The sequence below is a fragment of the Pseudophryne corroboree genome, chromosome 1 (assembly GCF_028390025.1).
Source record: "Pseudophryne corroboree isolate aPseCor3 chromosome 1, aPseCor3.hap2, whole genome shotgun sequence".
Taxonomy (NCBI): domain Eukaryota; kingdom Metazoa; phylum Chordata; class Amphibia; order Anura; family Myobatrachidae; genus Pseudophryne; species Pseudophryne corroboree.
Window position 1 is genome coordinate 906,757,685 of NC_086444.1, and position 21,278 is coordinate 906,778,962.

The following is a 21,278-nucleotide window of genomic DNA, read 5'->3' on the forward strand; positions in this document are numbered from 1 at the left end:
TCAGACAATAAAAAAGCAGATAAAGTTTCCAGTAAACGTAAAAAGGTCTCTAGCGTGGTTGCTACAGACAGACCATTTAAACAAGGGGAGACCCTTTTGGATAAAAGAATGGCAAGTCCTGACAACAGATGCCAGCCTGCATGGCTGGGGTGCGGTACTCAGAAGCCTGTGGTTCCAGGGAAAATGGACCGCAAGGGAATGTCACCTGCCAATAAATCTGTTGGAAATAAGGGCCATTTACATGGCTCTAGTTCAGGCAAAGGACAGTCAGCAAGGAAGACCAGTCCAGACTCGCTCAGACAATGCGACAGCAGTAGCGTACCTCAATCATCAAGGAGGGACTCACAGCAAAAGATTGATGGAGGAGGTAACTCCCATTCTAAGATGGGCAGAACTCCATCTCCCAGCATTGTCAGCAGTATTTGTCCCAGGGGTTCTGAACTGGGAAGCGGATTTTCTCAGTTAGCACACCATTCAGGAAACCGAATGGGCATTAGACCCAGACGTGTTTCAGACACTAGTGAACAGATGGGGTCTACCAGAGATAGATCTCATGGCATCTTGTCTAAACAACAAAGTTCCAAGGTACGGATCGAGAACAAGGGACACAGGAGCGGTCCTTGTGGACGCGCTGTCAGTAGAATGGAAATTTCATCTGGCGTATCTGTTCCCTCCAATATCTCTGTTACCCAGAGTAGTGAGAAAGATAAAACAAGCAAAGGGAGCAATAATTTTAATAGCTCCAGCTTGGCCAAGAAGGCATTGGTACATAGATCTACTGAGGATGTCCGTGGAAGCACCAATACTGCTCCCTCAACGTCCAGATCTGCTAATACAGGGTCCTTGTTGCCACAGTCATCTGGATCGCCTGTCTTTGACGGCGTGGCTGTTGAAACCTCTATCTTAGAAGCGAGAGGATTTTCAAAACAAGTAATCCAAACTATGCTTAGAGCAAGAAAGCCTTCTTCAGCTCGTGTATATCATAGAATATGGCAAGCCTATATTCATTGGTGTACTGGAAAAAAATTGAATCCAAGATCTTTTAAAGTATCCAGGATTTTGGATTTCCTTCAAGTAGGATTGGATAAGGGTTTGAAAGTTGCTTCCTTGAGAGTTCAAGTATCATCGTTAACTGTATGGTTTCAGCGTAAGATTGCTGATTTACAGGATGTACGTACTTTCTTTCAGGGGGTTGTACATATTTGTTCCTCCTGCAGCTCCCTGGGATTTGAATTTAGTCCTTAAATTCCTCCAGGGTCCTCCGTTTGAACCGCTTAAGAGAGCAGATCTTAAATGGTTAACGGCTAAAGTGCTTTTTTTTTTTTACTGGCAATGGCGTCAGCCAGAAGAGTGTCAGATTTAGGAGCGTTATCGTGTAAGTCTCCTTTCCTAAGTTTTTTTTTCCAGACAGAGCAGTTCTCAGAACGAGATCTGGTTATCTTCCAAAGGTGGTTTCAAAGTTTCACCTGAATGAAGAGATTGTAGTCCCAGCTTTTCAGGTATCGGGACTATCTGCGGGAGAAGCGTCGCTGGACGTAGTCCGAGCTTTAAGAATCTACATAGATCGTTCTAGTGCCATCAGGAAAACAGATTCTCTCTTCATCCTCTACGGATTTCATAGAAGAGGATGACCTGCTAGTAAACAGACTCTGGTGAGATGGCTCCGAATGGTAATATCAGAAGCTTATTCTCATGCAGATCTCCCTACTCCGGCTAATGTCTCTGCACACTCTAAACGTAAGGTTGTTCCTTCATGGGCAGCACCACAGGGTGCTTGAGCAGAACAGATATGTAAGGCAGCCACATGGTCTTCCATAAACACATACATCAGACATTATGCCTTGGATACTTTTGCCTCTCATGACGCAGACTTCAGGCGAAAGGTCCTCCTGTGTAATCAGGAGCGTCCCCACCACTAAAATTGGCTTTGGGAATCCCAATGTTATCCTGTGGATAATCCTGTAGACCCAGCCAGAGAAATAGACGTTATGGTAAGAACTTACCGTTGATAACGTAATTTCTCTTATGTCCACAGGGATCCCACTCTGACGCACCTGATTTGAGGATCTAGACAATCACTAAACCTCTTCCTTCTTGTATGGAAGGGTGTGCATGTGTGTTCTTATAGCCTAAACAGGTCTCTACCTGATGCTCCTGCCTAAATCGCTGTGGAAAGAACTGATTTGACTGAGTCAGTGGGCGGGACTATATGGTGAAGGCCCCAATGCATCCTGGAAGGCCAGTAAGCTTGTGACCGTGTTGGTGCCATTTCCGCTGTCGCTCAACCATATCCCAATGTTATCCTGTGGATACCTGTGGACATAAGAGAAATCACGTTATCAACGGTAAGTTCTTACCATAACGTCTATTTTGGTTTTAATGCAGTATATTTTGTTTTGTTACAGAATAAAAGTATTCACTTTCCTCTGCGGAGTAAGTACAATAGGCTCACTAAACAAGCACGCTTCCTACAAGAGAATCCATCCTGTCTACTCTGTAACTTACTACATCACTACTTACATCAAGCCAATTATTCAACCATTGAAGACGCCACATTAGTAAGTTTTCTGAGTCATCCTTTCTTTCTAGGGAGAGAGGTGGGGGAAAAGTTGACAAGAGGGTATAGCAAGTTGCTGCTAAGAGAATGGGTGCACTATACAGCTCCACTTGTGTTTAGGGCCTTGTGTGGCTGGAGGCAGCACATGCCGTGCTAGATGTAGACCATTATTAACTGCTGTCCAAATATAGTCTATATATAGATGTGTCCTCATACATTGTGCCTCAATCCGCCACTCAGCTGGAGATGCCTTGTGTGAGTGACCTGACAGGTCCTGTGCAACTCCGTTAACGTTGGGCATCTTTTTTGCTAAAAACGCGTCTTATTTGCATCACTATGCGAATAAGATAAACAAGCAGACTCTCCTTATTAAAATGATATGCGGCATGACTATTTTCTTTGTGCAACCGAGCCAGTATCTGCATAAGAAATTGTACGTTACAGTGTTTTGTAGGAAAACTCTGTAGCATAGCATTCCATATGCAGATAGAGCCGCAGTCACACAGAATATATGCATTCCACATAGAATTTGGATCAAGAAAAGCTGCTTGAGCTTCCTATTTGTATCATTTTGCGAATAAGATGCATTTTAATGCAAAAAGTTGCACTAAAAGATGCTCGGCACTTCTATGTCACATCACGCCATGGCGTGACTATAAGGGCTAATTAACATGCAGGGAGGCTAGATGTACTGATGGAGCCACGCTCATCTGATTTAGCTCCACCGCAGGCATGCGCTCTCGGCGTGACTAGGTGATCCGTCCACCTAGTCAAGCCGGGAGTGCACAGAGACACACTCCCATTCACTAGAATGGGGTGTGTCTCTATAACGGACGCGCGCGCTCCCCAGACAGAGACGCTCTCCCATTCTAGTGATTGGTGCGCGTCTCCGTCACGGGCTACATGCCCGCCTGGACGGAGAAGCTGTAGGCCTAGGCACAGACGCTATCTGTAAGTGGACATATCTGTAGTAAAAAACAAATTACAGTATCCTAGGCTACTGTTGTTAAAAACAATACATTTATTAAGAGATATACCTGTTGTACATAAAATTTGCAATAATCGAATTATGTAAAAGTAGGAAAGTCTAAAAATCTTCAATGTGTGTATAAATATCTGTCACTATGCACCTAATATCGGTATACAGCCATGAGCATGAATTGCAACAAAAAAAAACATTCAACTGTAGGTAGTAGGGTAAAGGAAAAATGGTTGTCTTTAGTATAAAAGTTCCTGATTCAACTGATGGATTTGGCAATAGATAGAACAAGGTAACAGCTGATATGCCTTAGCGTTTTATTCAGTTGTTCTCCATAGTTAGTAGTAATCTTGAGTCCCATGTGCAGGATCAGATCAGCATATGTTTTATGTCATTTGGCACCCTGTGCTGATATTAATTACAATGCTGACTGCAGCACTTCCAGTCCACTTAGCTGGTGTCTGTCCCAGCACTGTCTGGCTATAATAAGCCTGTGGTGGTGATTGTTACAGCGCTGCGCTTCTACAATGTTCGCTCCTTGTGCTGGTCTTTATCCCTGCCCTGTGTGGCTGCGGTTTCAGTCCCTTTAAACTGTGCTCTGTAATTATACACCATACTGGTGTGAGCCCCAATAAGTTGTGGCTATGGATACAATCCCGTTACCTGTGTGGTATTAGTGCACCTTACATAGGAATCTGATGTTCTTTATATCGCGCTAATCTTGCTGTGCTGTCCGCTATTGGTCTGGATGAGTGACCGGGTGTCTGCCAGCAGACTTCCCAACTGTACTCGTACAAGCGCTTCCTGGCGCCATCGGAACAATGCTATCTTTGGTAATGTTATCTACAACAGGTCTTAATTAGTACGCAGCGGAGCAATTTTTTTGCCACTACTCATGTGTCCAAGTCACGGTGCGCATGTGCGGCAATGGTCTTGCAACAGCTGTCTCAGAATTTATTTGCAAAATTACTGACTGTAAGGTAGTGTTTGTGAGGTAATGGGAGTTTGGCGGCTCACACACAGGTGTCACAGCCATTTCTGGGGCATGTAGCAGCCTGCGATCCTATATGCAGCTTCCAAGACTCTGGCGTCTCTCAACCTGTGGCCGTGCTGCGCTACCAAAGGGCTGAGCAGAACTTTGGCTGCTCTGCAACTGGGCGTCTCAATAGAAGACCAGGCGGCTACGACATTTGCTTATTATCGCACAGCCGCTGCGTACAAATATGCAGCTGCGAATGTAGTTCTGTACATTTGAGTCAGGCCCATTTGTACGTGGAGGTGACATTTCTGCTGACTTGGGTCCATTTTATTAATAAATGTCATGGTAGTTCTGAGTGTATGAAAATTGTGCAATGCAGTTGTATACTGTGTGGAATACTTTTGTCTGGTATCCAAGATATGAGGGTAACAAATCGCAAGTACACTAAATAAATTTGGGCTAAATCTGGTGTTCTCATGCAGATCTCTTCTCCATCCAGTTCCTTCAGCTATTGCAACGTTACACCAGTGCATTCCTGCTGGTATTGTAACATAACCACTAGTCATTAGAGACATCACAGGAGTACAACGTAATAGCGTGAAGTCTATGACCTAACTATTTGCATAGTTCTAATCTGGTTTATTATCACAGCAGGTTTAAATGAGAATGATTGGATAAGAGCTAGAGCATTCAAAACTGAATTGGGTTATCTTTGTCTTACAGAGTGATGGCCTCCCTGCCCTAGTCACATTAAAGAAGGGGCTTGTTGCTCTTGCCAGGCAATGGATGAATTTTATTGTTGTTACACCTGCCTTTAAAGGGGTTCGCTTGCTCAGACCGGCCCAGACGCTGAAGCCACATAACACAGTTAGGAGAGACGAGGACGATTTGAATGGGTTAGAGAATGGAGGAGCTTTGCAAAGTGACACCAGTGCAGATGGAGCAGAGTTCGAGTTTGATGCAGGTATGTTTACAGAGCATGTGAGGAGATATCCGGTCTCTAGGTCGACCACTGTTGGTCGACAGTAAGTATGTCTACATGGTTTCTAGAGCAACCTGGTCTCTAGTTTGACATGTTCTAGAGTCGACGTGACAGAAGGTCGACATGAGTTTTTAAAAAAATTGAACTTTTTCATGCTTTACGATCCACGTGGACTACAATTAAGAATAGTAACCTGTGCCAAGCCGAGTGGGGCACCTTGCCCGAAGCATGGCGAGCGAACACAGTGCACTAATTTGAGTTCCCGGTCACTCTACGGAGAAAAAGACACCAATCTCGACATAGAAACCATGTCGACCTACTTACTGTCGACCTAGATGTGGTCGACCCAATATACCACACCCTGTGAGGACAGAACAGGCTGTAACACTGTGAACAGAGCAGGATGAGGTTAGCAATATGTAATACACCTCTTTACTTGCATTATATGGCCTTTAAAAACCCTAGTGCAATGTACGAGAGGTGTGCAGTAAGTTTCCAGATGTGCAGTGCATAGGTAGCGTAGACACAATCTGACTGGTCCTGAACTGTAATCTCTGACTAAAGTTATTGTGAAATGTCAAAGCACAGAACCATATATAAGGAGCACTGCACACCAAAGAAGTCTGCATGTTCACTTCCTTCACAAGAGTGCCCTGCGATAGCAGGAGAGCTTTGACCGACTGCGAGCTACTTTTGGGGATGAAGCACCATCCTGAACCACTGCATTTGAGTGGTTTGCAGAGTATAGGTGCAGGAAACAGTACCTGGAAGATGGGGAGCACTGCAGCCAACCTGTGTCCACCATCACCCATCACCGAGGACAACGTTGCTGCCATGCGGGCCATAGTTGAGGTGGACACCAGAGTTACTATGGCTCAGTTAGAGAAGGAGCTAGGCATCTCATCGCTTGTCATTAACCCCAGTGAGATTGAGGCCTTGATAAGGAACTACATTAATTATCCCTGGATATGGTGAATTTTTCCAAGCAGATCTTGTTCCATTCACAGAATTCAATGCAAGTAAGAACATGGATGTAGCCTTTTAGTCTTTGCTGCTAAATGGTATATCTGACATAATTAGCTCAAGTATTTGTTTGGAAAGAGATTAATTTGTTAATTTTCAATTTGTATTTTCTTATTAGATTTGCAATTTTTCTTTTTCACTTTAGCCTTCTTATGGAAAAATTATCAATCTTTAATTTTGTTCATGTCTACTTGTGAGCTGGGGGTTTTAGACATTCAATACAAAGTATTTTAGAAAAGATAACTTTCTTTCATGCCCCTCCTTTTTTAGGTGCAAAGGCATATAAACAAAAATGTCAACAAAATATTTATATTGAGTGTGTGAGTAAAATTGTGATCATTTTGTTTCACATTTAGACCAGCCCACACGTACATGCTGTGTGATGTAATTTTCTTTACGCATATTTCATGTTCTCTTAAACGAGTCGCCTCAGTCCTTTCAGTGAACCTGAAGTCACATACTTAGTTAACGGCAATTCACACAAATGGCTGCTATTAAACAGCTGTACTGTATATTCACTCTGCTTCCCTCAACTTCAGTGTTGTTCCTGGACCTTTAGTTTGACATGGTGCAGCAAAATATGGTGTTTACCCAGAGTGAAATTCATTACCTGCAGGGTTCAGTCTCTCCTCCTATTGAAACCCCTTTTCTGCCCTATGAGTTTGTGAGATTGATCTAGACTATGATCTCCAATCTAGAATATAGTCCAAATGTGCCCTTTTTAAGAGTCCTCCTGTAAGCCATTTGCAAGCTCCATCCAACTGTCCCCCAGGACAAATTTATTACTGAGATAACTGAAACCATCTAACCTAACCAAACTTGGCTACATGGAATGCCGACCACCATGTTCATTCTTGGTACAGAAGTACTCCTTGTACTTTTTGAAAGGATTACCTACTATTTCAGACAATTTGCTAATGGATTTGGATGATAACCAGTGCCCTTTGAACCTACATCTTTGTTAACTCAGGTTGTCAAACCTTCTTGGGCTGTACATCTTGGGGCTTCTGAAAACCACCTTTATAAAAGTAGCTTCCTTGTTGTACCCTTGTTTTCTTCAATTTATTCAGGCTTTATGTGATCAGCTTGATAGAGGCTGCTGTTGCAGTGTAGTTCTCTAGACAGCAGCATTACATAGCCATTCATCGTGTTATTGGTGATTTGGGGTATATACTGTGCCCTGTGTGCTGCTGTTGTTAAAGCTGCAGATACAGGTAGATTTAAAGTGACAACAGAAAGAAATGCTAAATCGGGCGCACTTTGTCAAACCGCAAGTTATGAAATCTACCCTTTGTGTTCAGTTTAGGGCAGAAACAGTACTGTAGTTGAACTGGCAGGATGATGAACTTTACTGATAAGGTGTGTAGGATCCTGCAGGAGAGCGTGGAGTGTAATTGATTCAGATTATGGTGGCTCCTTAATATTTGTAAAGGCCTGCCTATACTGTAATCCTTCCCAGTTACTTGGTTACTGATCCGGAGATGAACCGTGAGCTAGCAGGCGTATACTGTCAGCTCTTGCTCAGTGAACATATAGCATACCTATAAAAACCCCAACAGAATAAATATACACCAAGCTGGCCAGTATGATATACACTACATAGATTCTTGTAGTCCTTTTAACTAAAGTTTCGATATACACATGTTGGCAGTGGGTAAATCTGCCCCCTGTCTTTTTAACCAATCTAGGTTACCTCACAACTATCTTTTTCTACAAGTGCTAGTAACATTTGATACATTTTTTGGGGGTTATTTAGGAAATTGAAAAGATTTTGTCTGCAATATTATTCAGCATTTCTAGTCTTACAAAATCTGTTGTCAGTTTAATTTGAGAATATGTAATTTTTAGTGTATTAATTTGTTGTACGTATACTATATTGTAGCGACTATCAGTGAACATACCATGCTGCTAGAAGGGACCAATACCCGGCCTCCCCCTACAGGCGTTTCTTCTGGGCCTGTCAGTGGGGCTGAAATTATGAGGAAGCTATCCAAATCTCATGCCCACAGTGATTCTGCTCTGAAGATTAAAGTAAGTTTTTCTGCTTTTCAGCTCTACTGCAGACTACCTTTTATCCTCTTGCTCAATTCACTTATACGCGCTCAATTTATGTCTATCTACTTGTTGCATGATTAATTTTGAGTGTGCTCCATGCTTGAATATATAACGGGCATGCCCATCTATGAAGATCTCCTTCACCAAAGCAGGTATATAGAATTCTCCAGGGTAAAAGCTTTTTTTTTTTTTTTTTTTTTTTTTAATGCAATATTTTTATTGAAGAGGAGTCGAATAAGCTGCTACAAATCAAACAGGAGATGATGACTCCAAATAAATTCAAAATCACATACATGTTATCCCGTGGGGAACAACCAAATGTAACAACAACAGGGTAGTACATCATCAATATCATATATATATCGACAACAGTTTTTCTGTGTTTGAACGAAAAGTAAAGAGAAGGATAAGAAGAGAAAATCAAAGATGAAGAGAAGAAGAGAGAGAGAGAGAGAGAGAAAGGGGAGGGGGGGATGGGAGAGTGGGGGATCATCTCAGGAACATACAAGGTAGAGTCATGCCTTGGGGAGTAGCACCCCCTAACTGCAATCTTTACCATCTTTACAACTGTGGACAGTATAGTACCTCTTTTGTTTATTGGGACCCATTTGACGTGGAATATCACACCCCGGCATTAGAGGGCATAGTATAGGTGAACCAGGGTTCCCAGATCCACCTGTATTTCTCTGACCTGTCCCGCAAGGAAGCTGTGATTTTCTCCATCATGGAAATATGCCATATTTTAGCTATTAGCATGCTCCTAGGGGGGGTATTGGTTTTTTTCCAATTTTTAGCTATCACACATCTGGCGGCATGTAAAATTTGGAGTACCAGGTTGCTCGCCTGGTTGTCTAGATTGGACAAAGGTAGACCCAGTAGGGCCGACCAGGGGTCCAAGGTTATCAGCGAACAGAAAATAGATCCAATAAGGGTTTCCACCCGAGCCCAAAACGTGCGTATTTTGGGGCATGACCACCAGATGTGTTTAAAATCTCCAACTTGGCCGCACCCACGCCAACACAATGGGGAGGACCCGGGAAAAATCCTATGTAGTGTTGCAGGGATTCGATACCATCTTGTATAGACTTTATAGGAGTTTTCCTTCACTAAGGAGGAGATTGGGGACTGGGCTACATTTTGTCTAATGGTTTCCCATGAGTCCTCTGCAGGGGGGGGGGCAAGGTCCTGTTCCCATTTACGCTCATGGGGAAGTATGTTTGCTGCCTTCAAAGAACGCAGTAAACCATAAAGTATAGAAATAATACCATGCCGCATAGGAGAATAAATACAAAGACGCTCCAAAGGGGTGAGTTGCCGAATAACCTGGGATTTGGGAAGGGAGCTTAAGAAGGAGCGGATTTGTAAATATTCGTAAAATACAGGTTGGGAGATGTCAAATTTGTCACACAGAGAATGGAGGGAGCGCCAGGAGGAACCTTCTATAAAATTGAACACCAGTCCCGGACGCGGGTTCAGGTGAAGCCACGAATGGGACCTTAGGGTGGAACCAGGGGGGAAATCCTGATTATCCCAAATGGAAGTGATGGGCGAAGGGAAAGTGGATAGACCATAATGCCGAATGCAGAAATGCCACAGAGAGCAGGTGAATTTAGTGGAGGGGACACACGCTTGTATTGGCCGTATTGGCTTGGCCGGCGTGAGTAGAGAGACCAAAGTGGAAACCCTGGCCGCCAGACGCTCAATCCAAATCCAGGGTAGATGGGGCGCTGGAGAGAACCAGGCGATAGCCTGGCTCAGGTGAGTTGCATGATCATATTTACGAATGTCCGGCAATCCTCTGCCTCCAGCTAGTGGGTCACGCACCAGGGTGGAGGTCTTAATTCTAGGAGGCTTACCAGCCCATACAAATTTTAGGAAGAGTCTCTGCATTTGACATAAAGCCTCAGCGGGGATGCATACGGGGATTGTTTGAATCAGATACAAGAGCCTGGGTAGGATGTTCATCTTTACTGAGACAATCCGTCCGAACCAGGCTATAATCTGTTTGTCCCAAGCACGAAGGTCCGACTCTATACACTTAAATAGGGCTGGAAAATTTTCAGAGTATAGAGAGTCGTAGGAGTTCGTGATGAACACGCCCAAGTATTTGATTTTCTTGGAGCGCCAAGAAAAATTAAAGTTAGCAGCTAGGAGAGATCTGGTATCCTCATTGAGATAAAAGGGGAGGGCCTCCGATTTGGAATGATTGATGCGATATCCCGAATAGTGAGAGTATGAAGATAGGGTTTTAAATAGGTTGGGGATAGATATATTGGGGGAGGAGAGAGTTAACAGAACATCGTCTGCAAATAATGACAGTTTAAACTCCTCGTCACCAACAGAGATACCCTTAATATCGGGGTTGGCCCTAACCATACACGCCAGGGGTTCGATGGTCATAGCAAAAATTAACGGTGACCGGGGACACCCCTGACGTGTACCGTTGTTGATGTGGAAGAGGTGAGAGTCCTTGCCATTAACCCGAACCCTGGCGGAGGGGTTGGAGTAGAGTGCCTGAATACCCTGGAGTAGGCTTCCCACCCAGGCCGAACCTACGCAGAGTGGCGAACATGAAGGGCCAAAGTATTTTATCAAAAGCCTTCTCTGCATCAAGCGAGAGAAGGTAATCTAGCTTTGTTAATAAGATGGACTAAATCAATGGTTCTGCGGGTGTTGTCTCTAGCTTGTCGACCTGGGACGAAGCCCACCTGATCAGCGTGTATCAAACGCGGGAGAACTGAGTTTAGTCTCAAGGCTAGGATTTTGGCAAAGAGTTTAATATCGTTATTTAGTAACGAGATGGGGCGGTAACTAGCACAGGAGTTGGGGTCCTTCCCAGGTTTATGGATTAAAGCTATTCGTGCCTCCAGTGTACGGGGCGACAGAGGGTTACCTCTGAGGAAACCATTAAAAAGCCTACAAAGGTGGGGTAATAGGATCCCCTTAAATTTCTTGTAATACATAATTGACATCCCATCAGGACCAGGGGCCTTACCTGATTTCTGAGTTTTAAGTGCATTATCTATTTCCTCCATAGTTCTATCTGAGCCTAACTGAGAGACTGTCGAGCTACTCAGGGATGGTAGGTTACATTTATCTAAGAGGGATTCAATCCCCTCATTGAATCTCGGTGATGATGATGAAGATGAAGGGGACGCTTCCGTGTTATATAATGATTTATAAAATTCCTCAAATTAACCCAAAATGTGGTCAGGGTCATGAGTTAATGTTCCCTGTTTGGTGCGAATAGATAAGATATTTTTGGAAGAGATCTGAGCCCTCAACTTTCTAGCCAGAAGTTTATCTGCTTTATCTCCTTTTTCATAGTAAATCTGGTTAAGACGTCTAAGGCATTGTTCAGTCTTATGAGATAGTAGCATATTAAGTTCACCCCTAACTTTAAGTAGCTTGTCTAAATCGGCAGGGTTTAGAGAAGACTTATGAACCTCCTTTAAATGGTGGAGTTGGTCAGTCAGCTCTAAGATCTTTTGGGAGCGCTGTTTGGTGATCCTGGCCGCGATCTGAATAAAGTGGCCCCGGAGGACCGCTTTATGCGCCTCCCACAGGGTCATGTCAGATATACCAGGTGTTTGGTTCTCATTAAAATAATCAGTTAATGCCTGAGTAGTTTGCTGCTGCACATCGGACTGTTGGAGAAGGGCATCATTAAGGGACCAGGAGGGGGGGGAGAGAGTGCGAGCCAGCCCAGACAGAGTCAAAGATATCGGGGCGTGGTCGGACCACGTAATTGGATGAATACATCATTTCTGGATTCTAGAAGTGAGGTCCCTCCCAACCATAATCATGTCAATTCTAGTATATAGATTGTGAACTGGGGAGAAAAATGTGTAATCTTTAACTAAAGGGTCGACCACCCTCCAGGAATCAAATAGTAGGTGGTTTTTGAGTAGGGACTGCAAGGCTCTGGAATTGCGAGTATTTGTGTGGGACTGGGATAATGGGAGGGAGTGGGAGCGATCAAGACTATGATGAAGTATAGTGTTGAAATCCCCTGCCATTAAGATGTCGCCTTTCCTACATTGGGCAATTTTAGAATCTAAAGAGGCAAAAAACGAGGCCTGGTTAACATTGGTGGCGTAGATATTGACCAAAGTGATGGGAACATTGTTAAGCTTGCCTACTATAATAAGAAATCTACCGCGTTTGTCCTTAACGATTTTTTCTGGTTCTAAGTGTAAATGGGCGGGAATCAATATGGCAACCCCTCTTTTCTTCTGGGTGTGATCACAGGCGTGTATAGCGACAGGGTGGCGTCTAGAACGTAGTTCAGGGTGGGAAGTACCTCTAAAGTGTGTCTCTTGGAGGAATACCAGATCTCCCCCCACCTGTTTCAGAAAAAGAAATAATTTGGACCTCTTTTGGGGACTATTGAGACCCTTCACATTATAGGATATTACGTTAACAGACATGACACTACAGGTAAAAGCAGAACTCGAAAGGCCCTAAGGGCCCAAGGATGATCTCCCTGGGGAACGAGGGGAAGAGGGGGAGTGGGAAGCAGAGAAAGAAGAAGAAAAAAAAGAGGTAAGAAACATCGAAAACAGTACAAAATGAAATGAACATGTATATCTTACCGAACCATAGACCCATTGTACGCTTCGTACGGGTCCGTATGTTTGAGCTCCCGTATGGGGTATTAAGGGAGAGGAATTCTCCCTTATGCTCAAAACTGACTATAATGGCTTGGTGGGGGGGCACGGCTCCGAACACCAAGGGGCCCACCAACCAAACAGGGGGGGGGGGGCGACCAAGGGGGTCGTAGCAACAAATAACCGTAATGAACCACTTTAGAATCTAATAAACAGAAAGAACATATGTTCAATTATATGAGCTCAGAAGGAGAAGGAACTTTTAAAACCTCTAAACTAGTTTGCACAACATTAGAAAATGACAAGTAGCAACCCATCAGTGCAGCTGTGAAGAAACGTTCACGAAGGGTCATGCCTTGCAGAGGTCTTTGCCGGGACTGTCGACCACAAGCGTCGAGGTGCTCGCTGCGGGAGGGGTGAGTTTGGAGTGCGTCGAAGATCTGGTGCATCCTGCGGGGAGGAAGGTTTATCGGACTCCGGGGGGGATAGGTTAAGTCTCAGAAGAAGCCGGTGAGCCTCCTCCTTGGAACGTGCCAGTAGTCTCTTCCCATCAAGCTGCACAATTAGGGCAAAGGGGTAACCCCATCTGTAGCGGATTTGATTATCTCTGAGGATTTGGGTGTACTCCCGCAGATCGAAGCGCCTCTTAAGAGTAGTAGGGGATAAGTCCTGAAACACCATTAGCTTATGCGTTTCAAACAGACACAAGTCCTTATTCCGGGCAGCCGTTAAAATCCTGTCCTTGGTTTTGAAGTAGTGACATCGTAACACTACGTCTCTTGGAGGGGACGATGTTGAGGGTTTTTGGCGCAGGGCGCGATGAGCCCTGTCCAGGAGGAACTGCTCGCGCGGAACATCTGGCAGGAGGTGTTGAAAAAACCGGAGGAGAAAATCCTCCAGTTGTGTCGGTTCCACCGATTCCGGAATGTATTTAATACGTAGGTTATTACGTTGCGCGTGGTTATCTGCGTCCTCCTGTTGGTCTTGGAGTAGGTAGATATCTTCCTGCATAACGTGGACCGAATGTTCCAGTTCCTGTTGGAAGGTAATGACTTCGTCAATTTTCTGTTCAGCATCATTAGTGCGGGCCCCGAGATCAGATATCTCCGCCTTGAGCCCGGAGATGGCTTTATGGATCTCCGAATGGAAAGCCTGTTTCAACGATTTCATCTCAGTCAGAATAGAGGAAATGCAATCTTTCATGGAGGGGTCTGGGACAGGTGAGTCTTCCTCAGATTCCGAAGCCGGGACGGGAGGAGGAGCGGCCGGTAATTTAGTGGCACTAGACTTCATCTTAGAAATAAAGGAGGATATTTCCGCAGAAGATGTAGTTTTCTTGGACTTGGACTTAGGCATGGTGTGTGACAGTCCCGGAACTAGAAGAGGTCATAGGGCAGAACTGAGCAATAGCATGAATAGTCAGTGATCCATCACGAAACAGGAAATGAGAATAAGCATAAGCTCACAAACAAGACCCCCAGGGTCGCGCCCACAGGCATTCAGCAGCACATGTCCCTGCTAAATAGTATCATAGAAGACTGAGGTATAATGCAGGCGCAGTCATAGGCACTGGCCAGGAGATGGCGCCCCCGGTCTTGTAGATTGTAATACAGAAAAGTCCAGCACAGTAGTGAACTATCAGAAAACTCCAGCAGGCTGTATCAAGATGCAATACTGAGGGGAAGGGGGGGGGGGGGGGGGGGGTCTGAGCAGATAGAGCCCCTGTAGGGAGAGATGGGGGCACCCCACTAAGCCCAGCTTAACACAAAGGCAGGGGGGGGAGGGAGAGGAGATGGTAGCATCTGTGAGGATCAGGATAGCTGCAGCCAAGGCCTGTAAGGGGTGCCTTGTCTTCCTGGGGCCGTGAAAGGAGCTCCCCAGCGTCCAGATGGGGCTCGCAGGTCATGGGCCACCCAGCAGGTTACATTGAAGGAGGACCGAGGGCTGTAGGGCGCTCCGGGTCGTCCCGTTTCGGCCGCGTCAAGCACGGCGCTCACGAGAGGGGTCAGCGGCCAATTCGAGCCCCCGGCGTTGGGTTGGAGCGGAGGTCGCAGCGGGCGAGATAGTCGGGGAAGGCCGCCCGGCCGCGCCGTCTTGCGGAGCCACTACACCAGGTGGTATTAATGCCCCCGAGGAAAGATAGGTGACGGCAGGCCTGGGACCGAGGACCAGCCTAAGGGAGAAGCTTGCGGAGGTGCTGTGGTGCTGCATCCCCGTTGGTGGTCAGCGTGGGGTAACCAGCAGCGGTCGTCCGCCTGTGTGTAGTGCGGGCGTTGGTGGGGGAGAGTATGCCAGGGGAGCGGCTCACCTCTGCAGTTGATAGAAGTCCTCGGGCCCCGAGACCCAAAATGGCCGCCGCCCCCGGAGCTCCGGGTCTCCAGCGTCTGTGTTCCGGCCTTTCCTCCTCTCTCCCGCAGTGTTGTGATGTCTCGGCAGTCTGGGGAGGGGGGTCCGCTCTTAGGGGGCTCAATGCTAGGCACTTCAGGGTCGTACCTGGGGCTGGAGCTCCGGACGGCCCGCCGCGTGGGAGTCCGAAATTTAGGCCCCGGCTTCGGAGTGGTGGGTAGGCCGCAACCCGCGGGAGCCAGTATACCGGCACACCGATTCCGCAGCGCTAGCCCACCACCGATGAGTGTTCCCTCGGTCAGGGGGATCGAATTTGGAGGGGTCTCGGGAGACCAGGGATGGTTTTTAAGGGTATATCTCCTCAGTTACTGTGGAGCTCACAGTTTGTGCTGCCTTTCAGATCAGCCTCCAGGCCACGCCCCCGGTAAAAGCTTTTTAACATCACATTCCATTCGATCAGTGCTAATCCTTCTCTCCCAACTGTTGTACTTAACTAGGTGGAAATGGCTAAAATGTAATTTACCTAAGAGGGCTATTCTTCTTGCAGCTGCAGGAAGTGGCTGGTGTTCTCCTTGTGTTTTGTGGCATTACTGTTTCTCTACACTACTGCACAAGGGACATGTCAAGTTAATAATCATAAACTGAGCAGCACTGATGTGCTGATAACATTGTGGGATTCGCAACCCCTACGGAAAGCTTGAGGCTTTGATGGCTCTGATCTGCTTAACATGGCTATCCTTAACATCAACAGAGAGGCACGATCAGTGTCCATAACACTTTGTAACCCCCTATTGTTAAAATATGTGGAATCTATCATGCTGTGAACCCAGACAGCAACATTTGTAGGTAGACCATTTTTAAGGGCAGATATATTGACTTCAATACTGCACAAATTACCCTGTATCAACCCAGTATTTTGCCAGGTCAACACAGGTCGCTGTGCAGTGTGAACAGGTCACTGATGATTTCCCAGGTTGCCTGACCCGGTAATTCAACCCAAGAATAAAGAAGGGTTAACCCTGGGTTATTACCAGGTCAGGCGCAGTGTGAACTGGTTACCCGGGTCGATGCGACCCGGTACCCGTTCTCAGCATAGGGAGAGGCGGCGCGGAGATGTCATCTCCAGCACTGCCTCTGCACCCACCCCTGATGCTGCCTCTGGCCCCGCCCCCGGATAGCAACTCGACCCGGCATTTTTCACACTGCACAGGTCCAATGCCGGGTCACACCCGGCAAGGACCCGTATCCAATTCCCAGGTGTGACCCTGCAATGTGAACGGGGGGTATAAATGTGCATTGAATGGTTTTGTTATGTGATGGGTAGTATGCTTGTTAGAGATGTGCACCGGAAATTTTTCGGGTTTTGGATTCGGTTCCGCGGCCGTGTTTTGGATTCGGACGCGTTTTGCCAAAACCTCCCTGAAAATTTTTTGTCGGATTCGGGTGTGTTTTGGATTCGGGTGTTTTTTTTACAAAAAACCCTCAAAAACAGCTTAAATCATAGAATTTGGGGGCCATTTTAAACCCACAGTATTATTAACCTCAATAACCATAATTTCCACTCATTTTCAGTCTATTCTGAACACCTCACAATATTATTTTTAGTCCTAAAATTTGCACCGAATTCGCTGGATGGCTAAGCAAAGCAACACAAGTGGCTGACACAAACACCTGGCCCATCTAGGAATGGCACTGCAGTGTCAGGCAGGATGGCACTTCAAAAAAAATAGTCCCCAAACAGCACATGATGCAAAGAAAAAAAGAGGCGCACCAAGGTCGCTGTGTGACTAAGCTAAGCGACACAAGTGGCCGACACAAACACCTGACCCATCTAGGAGTGGCACTGCAGTGTCAGACAGGATGGCACTTAAAAAAATAGTCCCCAAACAGCACATGATGCAAAGAAAAATGAAAGAAAAAAGAGGTGCAAGATGGAATTGTCCTTGGCCTGCAGGACTATTGGCTTTCCTCTGTAAGGTGGAAATTGACACTGAGGGAGTTGGTGGTGTGGTTTGCAGGAGCTTGGTTACAAGAGCAAGGGATTTAGTGGTCAGTGGACTGCTTCCGCTGTCATCCAAAGTTTTTGAACTTGTCACTGACTTCTGATGAATGCGGTCCAGGTGACGTATAAGGGAGGATGTTCCTAGGTGGTTAACGTCCTTACCCCTACTTATTACAGCTTGACAAAGGCAACACACGGCTTGACACCTGTTGTCCGCATTTGTGTTGAAATAATTCCACACCGAAGAGGTGATTTTGTTTGTATTTTGACAAGGCATGTCAATGGCCATATTCGTCCCACGGACAACAGGTGTCTCCCCGGGTGCCTGACTTAAACAAACCACCTCGCCATCAGAGTCCTCCTCGTCAATTTCCTCCCCAGCGCCAGCAACACCCATATCCTCATCCTGGTGTACTTCAACAGTGACATCTTCAATTTGACTATCAGGAACTGGACTGCGGGTGCTCCTTCCAGCACTTGCAGGGGGCGTGTAAATGGTGGAAGGCGCAAGCTCTTCTCGTCCAGTGTTGGGAAGGTCAGGCATCGCAACCGACACAATTGGACTCTCCTTGGAGATTTGTGAGTTAGAAGAACGCACAGTTCTTTGCTGTGCTTTTGCCAGCTTAAGTCTTTTCATTTTTCTAGCGAGAGGATGAGTGCTTCCATCCTCATGTGAATCTGAAGCACTAGCCATGAACATAGGCCAGGGCCTCAGCCGTTCCTTGCCACTCCGTGTCGTAAATGGCATATTGGCAAGTTTACGCTTCTCATCAGACGCTTTCAATTTTGATTTTTGGGTCATTTTACTGAACTTTTGTTTTTTGGATTTTACATGCTCTCTACTATGACATTGGGCATCGGCCTTGGCAGACGACGTTGATGGCATTTCATCGTCTCGGCCATGCCTAGTGGCAGCAGCTTCAGCACGAGGTGGAAGTGGATCTTGATCTTTCCCTATTTTAACCTCCACATTTTTGTTCTCCATTTTTTAATGTGTGGAATTATATGCCAGTATCAATAGCAATGGCCTACTACTATATATACTGCGCACAACTGAAATGCACCACAGGTATGGATGGATAGTATACTTGACGACACAGAGGTAGGTAGCGCAATGGCCTTCCGTACCGTACTGCTATATATACTGGTGGTCACTGTCGGCAAACTGCAAAACTAAAATGCACCACAGGTATAGAATCTAGATGGATAGTATACTTGACGACACAGAGGTAGGTAGAGCAGTGGCCTTCCGTACCGTACTGCTATATATACTGGTGGTCACTGTCAGCAAACTGCAAAACTAAAATGCACCACAGGTATAGAATCTAGATGGATAGTATACTTGACGACACAGAGGTAGGTAGAGCAGTGGCCTTCCATACCGTACTGCTATATATACTGGTGGTCACTGTCAGCAAACTGCAAAACTAAAATGCACCACAGGTATAGAATCTAGATGGATAGTATACTTGACGACACAGAGGTAGGTAGAGCAGTGGCCTTCCATACCGTACTGCTATATATACTGGTGGTCACTGTCAGCAAACTGCAAAACTAAAATGCACCACAGGTATAGAATCTAGATGGATAGTATACTTGACGACACAGAGGTAGGTAGAGCAGTGGCCTTCCATACCGTACTGCTATATATACTGGTGGTCACTGTCAGCAAACTGCAAAACTAAAATGCACCACAGGTATAGAATCTAGATGGATAGTATACTTGACGACACAGAGGTAGGTAGAGCAGTGGCCTTCCGTACCGTACTGCTATATATACTGGTGGTCACTGTCAGCAAACTGCAAAACTAAAATACCACAGGTATAGAATCTAGATGGATAGTATACTTGACGACACAGAGGTAGGTAGAGCAGTGGCCTTCCGTACCGTACTGCTATATATACTGGTGGTCACTGTCGGCAAACTGCAAAACTAAAATGCACCACAGGTATAGAATCTAGATGGATAGTATACTTGACGACACAGAGGTAGGTAGAGCAGTGGCCTTCCGTACCGTACTGCTATATATACTGGTGGTCGCTGTCCGCAAAACTCTGCACTGTACTCCTCCTATATAATACTGCTGGTGCCCAGTACCCACAATAAAGCAGTGTGAGCACAGATATATGCAGCACACTGAGCACAGATATGGAGCGTTTTTCAGGCAGACAACGTATAATACTGGTGGTCACTGGTCAGCAAAACTCTGCACTGTACTCCTCCTATATAATACTGCTGGTCCCCAGTCCCCACAATAAAGCAGTGTGAGCACAGATATATGCAGCACACTGAGCACAGATATGGAGCATTTTTCAGGCAGAGAACGGATAAAACTGGTGGTCACTGATCAGCAAAACTCTGCACTGTACTCCTCCTATATAATACAGCTGCTCCCCAGTCCCCACAATTAAGCAATAAGCACAAATATTTGCAGCAACATTAATAAACGGAGAGGACGCCAGCCACGTCCTCTCCCTAACATTTCCAATGCACGAGTGAAAATGGCGGCGACGCGCGGCTCCATATATAGAATCCGAATCTCGCGAGAATCCGACAGCGGGATGATGACGTTCGGGCGCACTCGGATTAACCGAGCCATACGGGAGAATCCGAGTATGCCTCGGACCCGTGTAAAATGGATGAAGTTCGGGGGGGTTCGGTTTCCGAGGAACCGAACCCGCTCATCACTACTTGTTATATTGTTTGATGGATTAGTTTGACAACCAATTAGTTGCTGTGATTAAGCTGTACTTGTTCTGCTGTTTTCAATCAACATTTCATCAAAAGAGATGTAATGCTTACAGGAGTGTTAAGGTCTCTTGGCACTAATTCTTGCTACATGAAAATGATGGAGGCTTTATACTTTTTGTCAAGTTTCTCTTTTCTGCGATGAAGTTACGGTCACTTTCATTTTACAGGGGTCCCACCCATACCAATCTTTAAGTTACACCAGTGGAGACACAGCAAATGATTCTCCTGCACACATTAGCAGGTCTGGAATGCCTGTAAAAGAAAGTCCAAGGAAAGAAAGTCTTCTAAGCTACCTGACTGGGAGTTTCCCTAGCCTACATAACCTCCTGGAGGGGACTCCACAACGAAATGCTACAGCTGTTAAAAGCAGTTCTCTAACAAGGACAGGTATTCATTGTTTTTTTTTTTTACATTGTTAGTTTAAAGTCTATTCCACAATATATCATATATTATAATCATATTATTTTTTTTTGTTGACTGCTAACCTAACTGTTCCTGAATATAGTGATGTTTTTATTTTTTATTTACTATTTTTTCATGTTATAAATTCTGGGACAAACACTCCTGTATAGGACACAGCTGCCATAATATCCAGCTCAAGCAAAGTTTAGTAAGACCTACGGTGACACCTCTCAAAGACAGTTTACCAGCTCTCACAGCATTACTGTGAGAATGAGGCTAGGTTAGAGGTATTTGCGTGATCATCACCTGTTGTGGGCATTTAGGGATCTATTTACTAAGCCTTGGACAGAGATAAAATACCAGCCAATCAGCTCCTAACTGCCAGGTTACAGCTGGGTTTGAAAAATGACAGTTAAGAGCTGATTGTCTGGTACTTTTTCTCCGTTTGCTTTAGCTCCATCCAAGGCTTAGTAAATAGAATCTAGCCTAATACTGTTGCACTTTTCACATTACAGATGGTAAAATTGATAATTGCTGAAATATCTAGTTTCAGTAGATGCTATTTCTTCTTATGGCTGCAGTAAATGGCAG

The 21,278-nt window shown here is 45.5% G+C and overlaps 1 protein-coding gene across 12 annotated transcripts in view; it reads left to right on the forward strand.

The window, feature by feature from the left end:
• The window catches only part of BLTP1 (bridge-like lipid transfer protein family member 1), a 705,550-nt gene that overhangs the window by 392,663 nt on the left and 291,609 nt on the right, over nt 1-21,278 (forward strand). For all 12 annotated transcript variants that reach the window (XM_063920260.1, XM_063920265.1, XM_063920266.1 and 9 more), the window contains exons 39-42: nt 2,406-2,558; nt 5,239-5,479; nt 8,403-8,551; nt 20,453-20,672. In XM_063920260.1, coding sequence (XP_063776330.1) covers nt 2,406-2,558; nt 5,239-5,479; nt 8,403-8,551; nt 20,453-20,672 — 763 coding nt within the window. The remainder of the gene's footprint in view (nt 1-2,405; nt 2,559-5,238; nt 5,480-8,402; nt 8,552-20,452; nt 20,673-21,278) is intronic.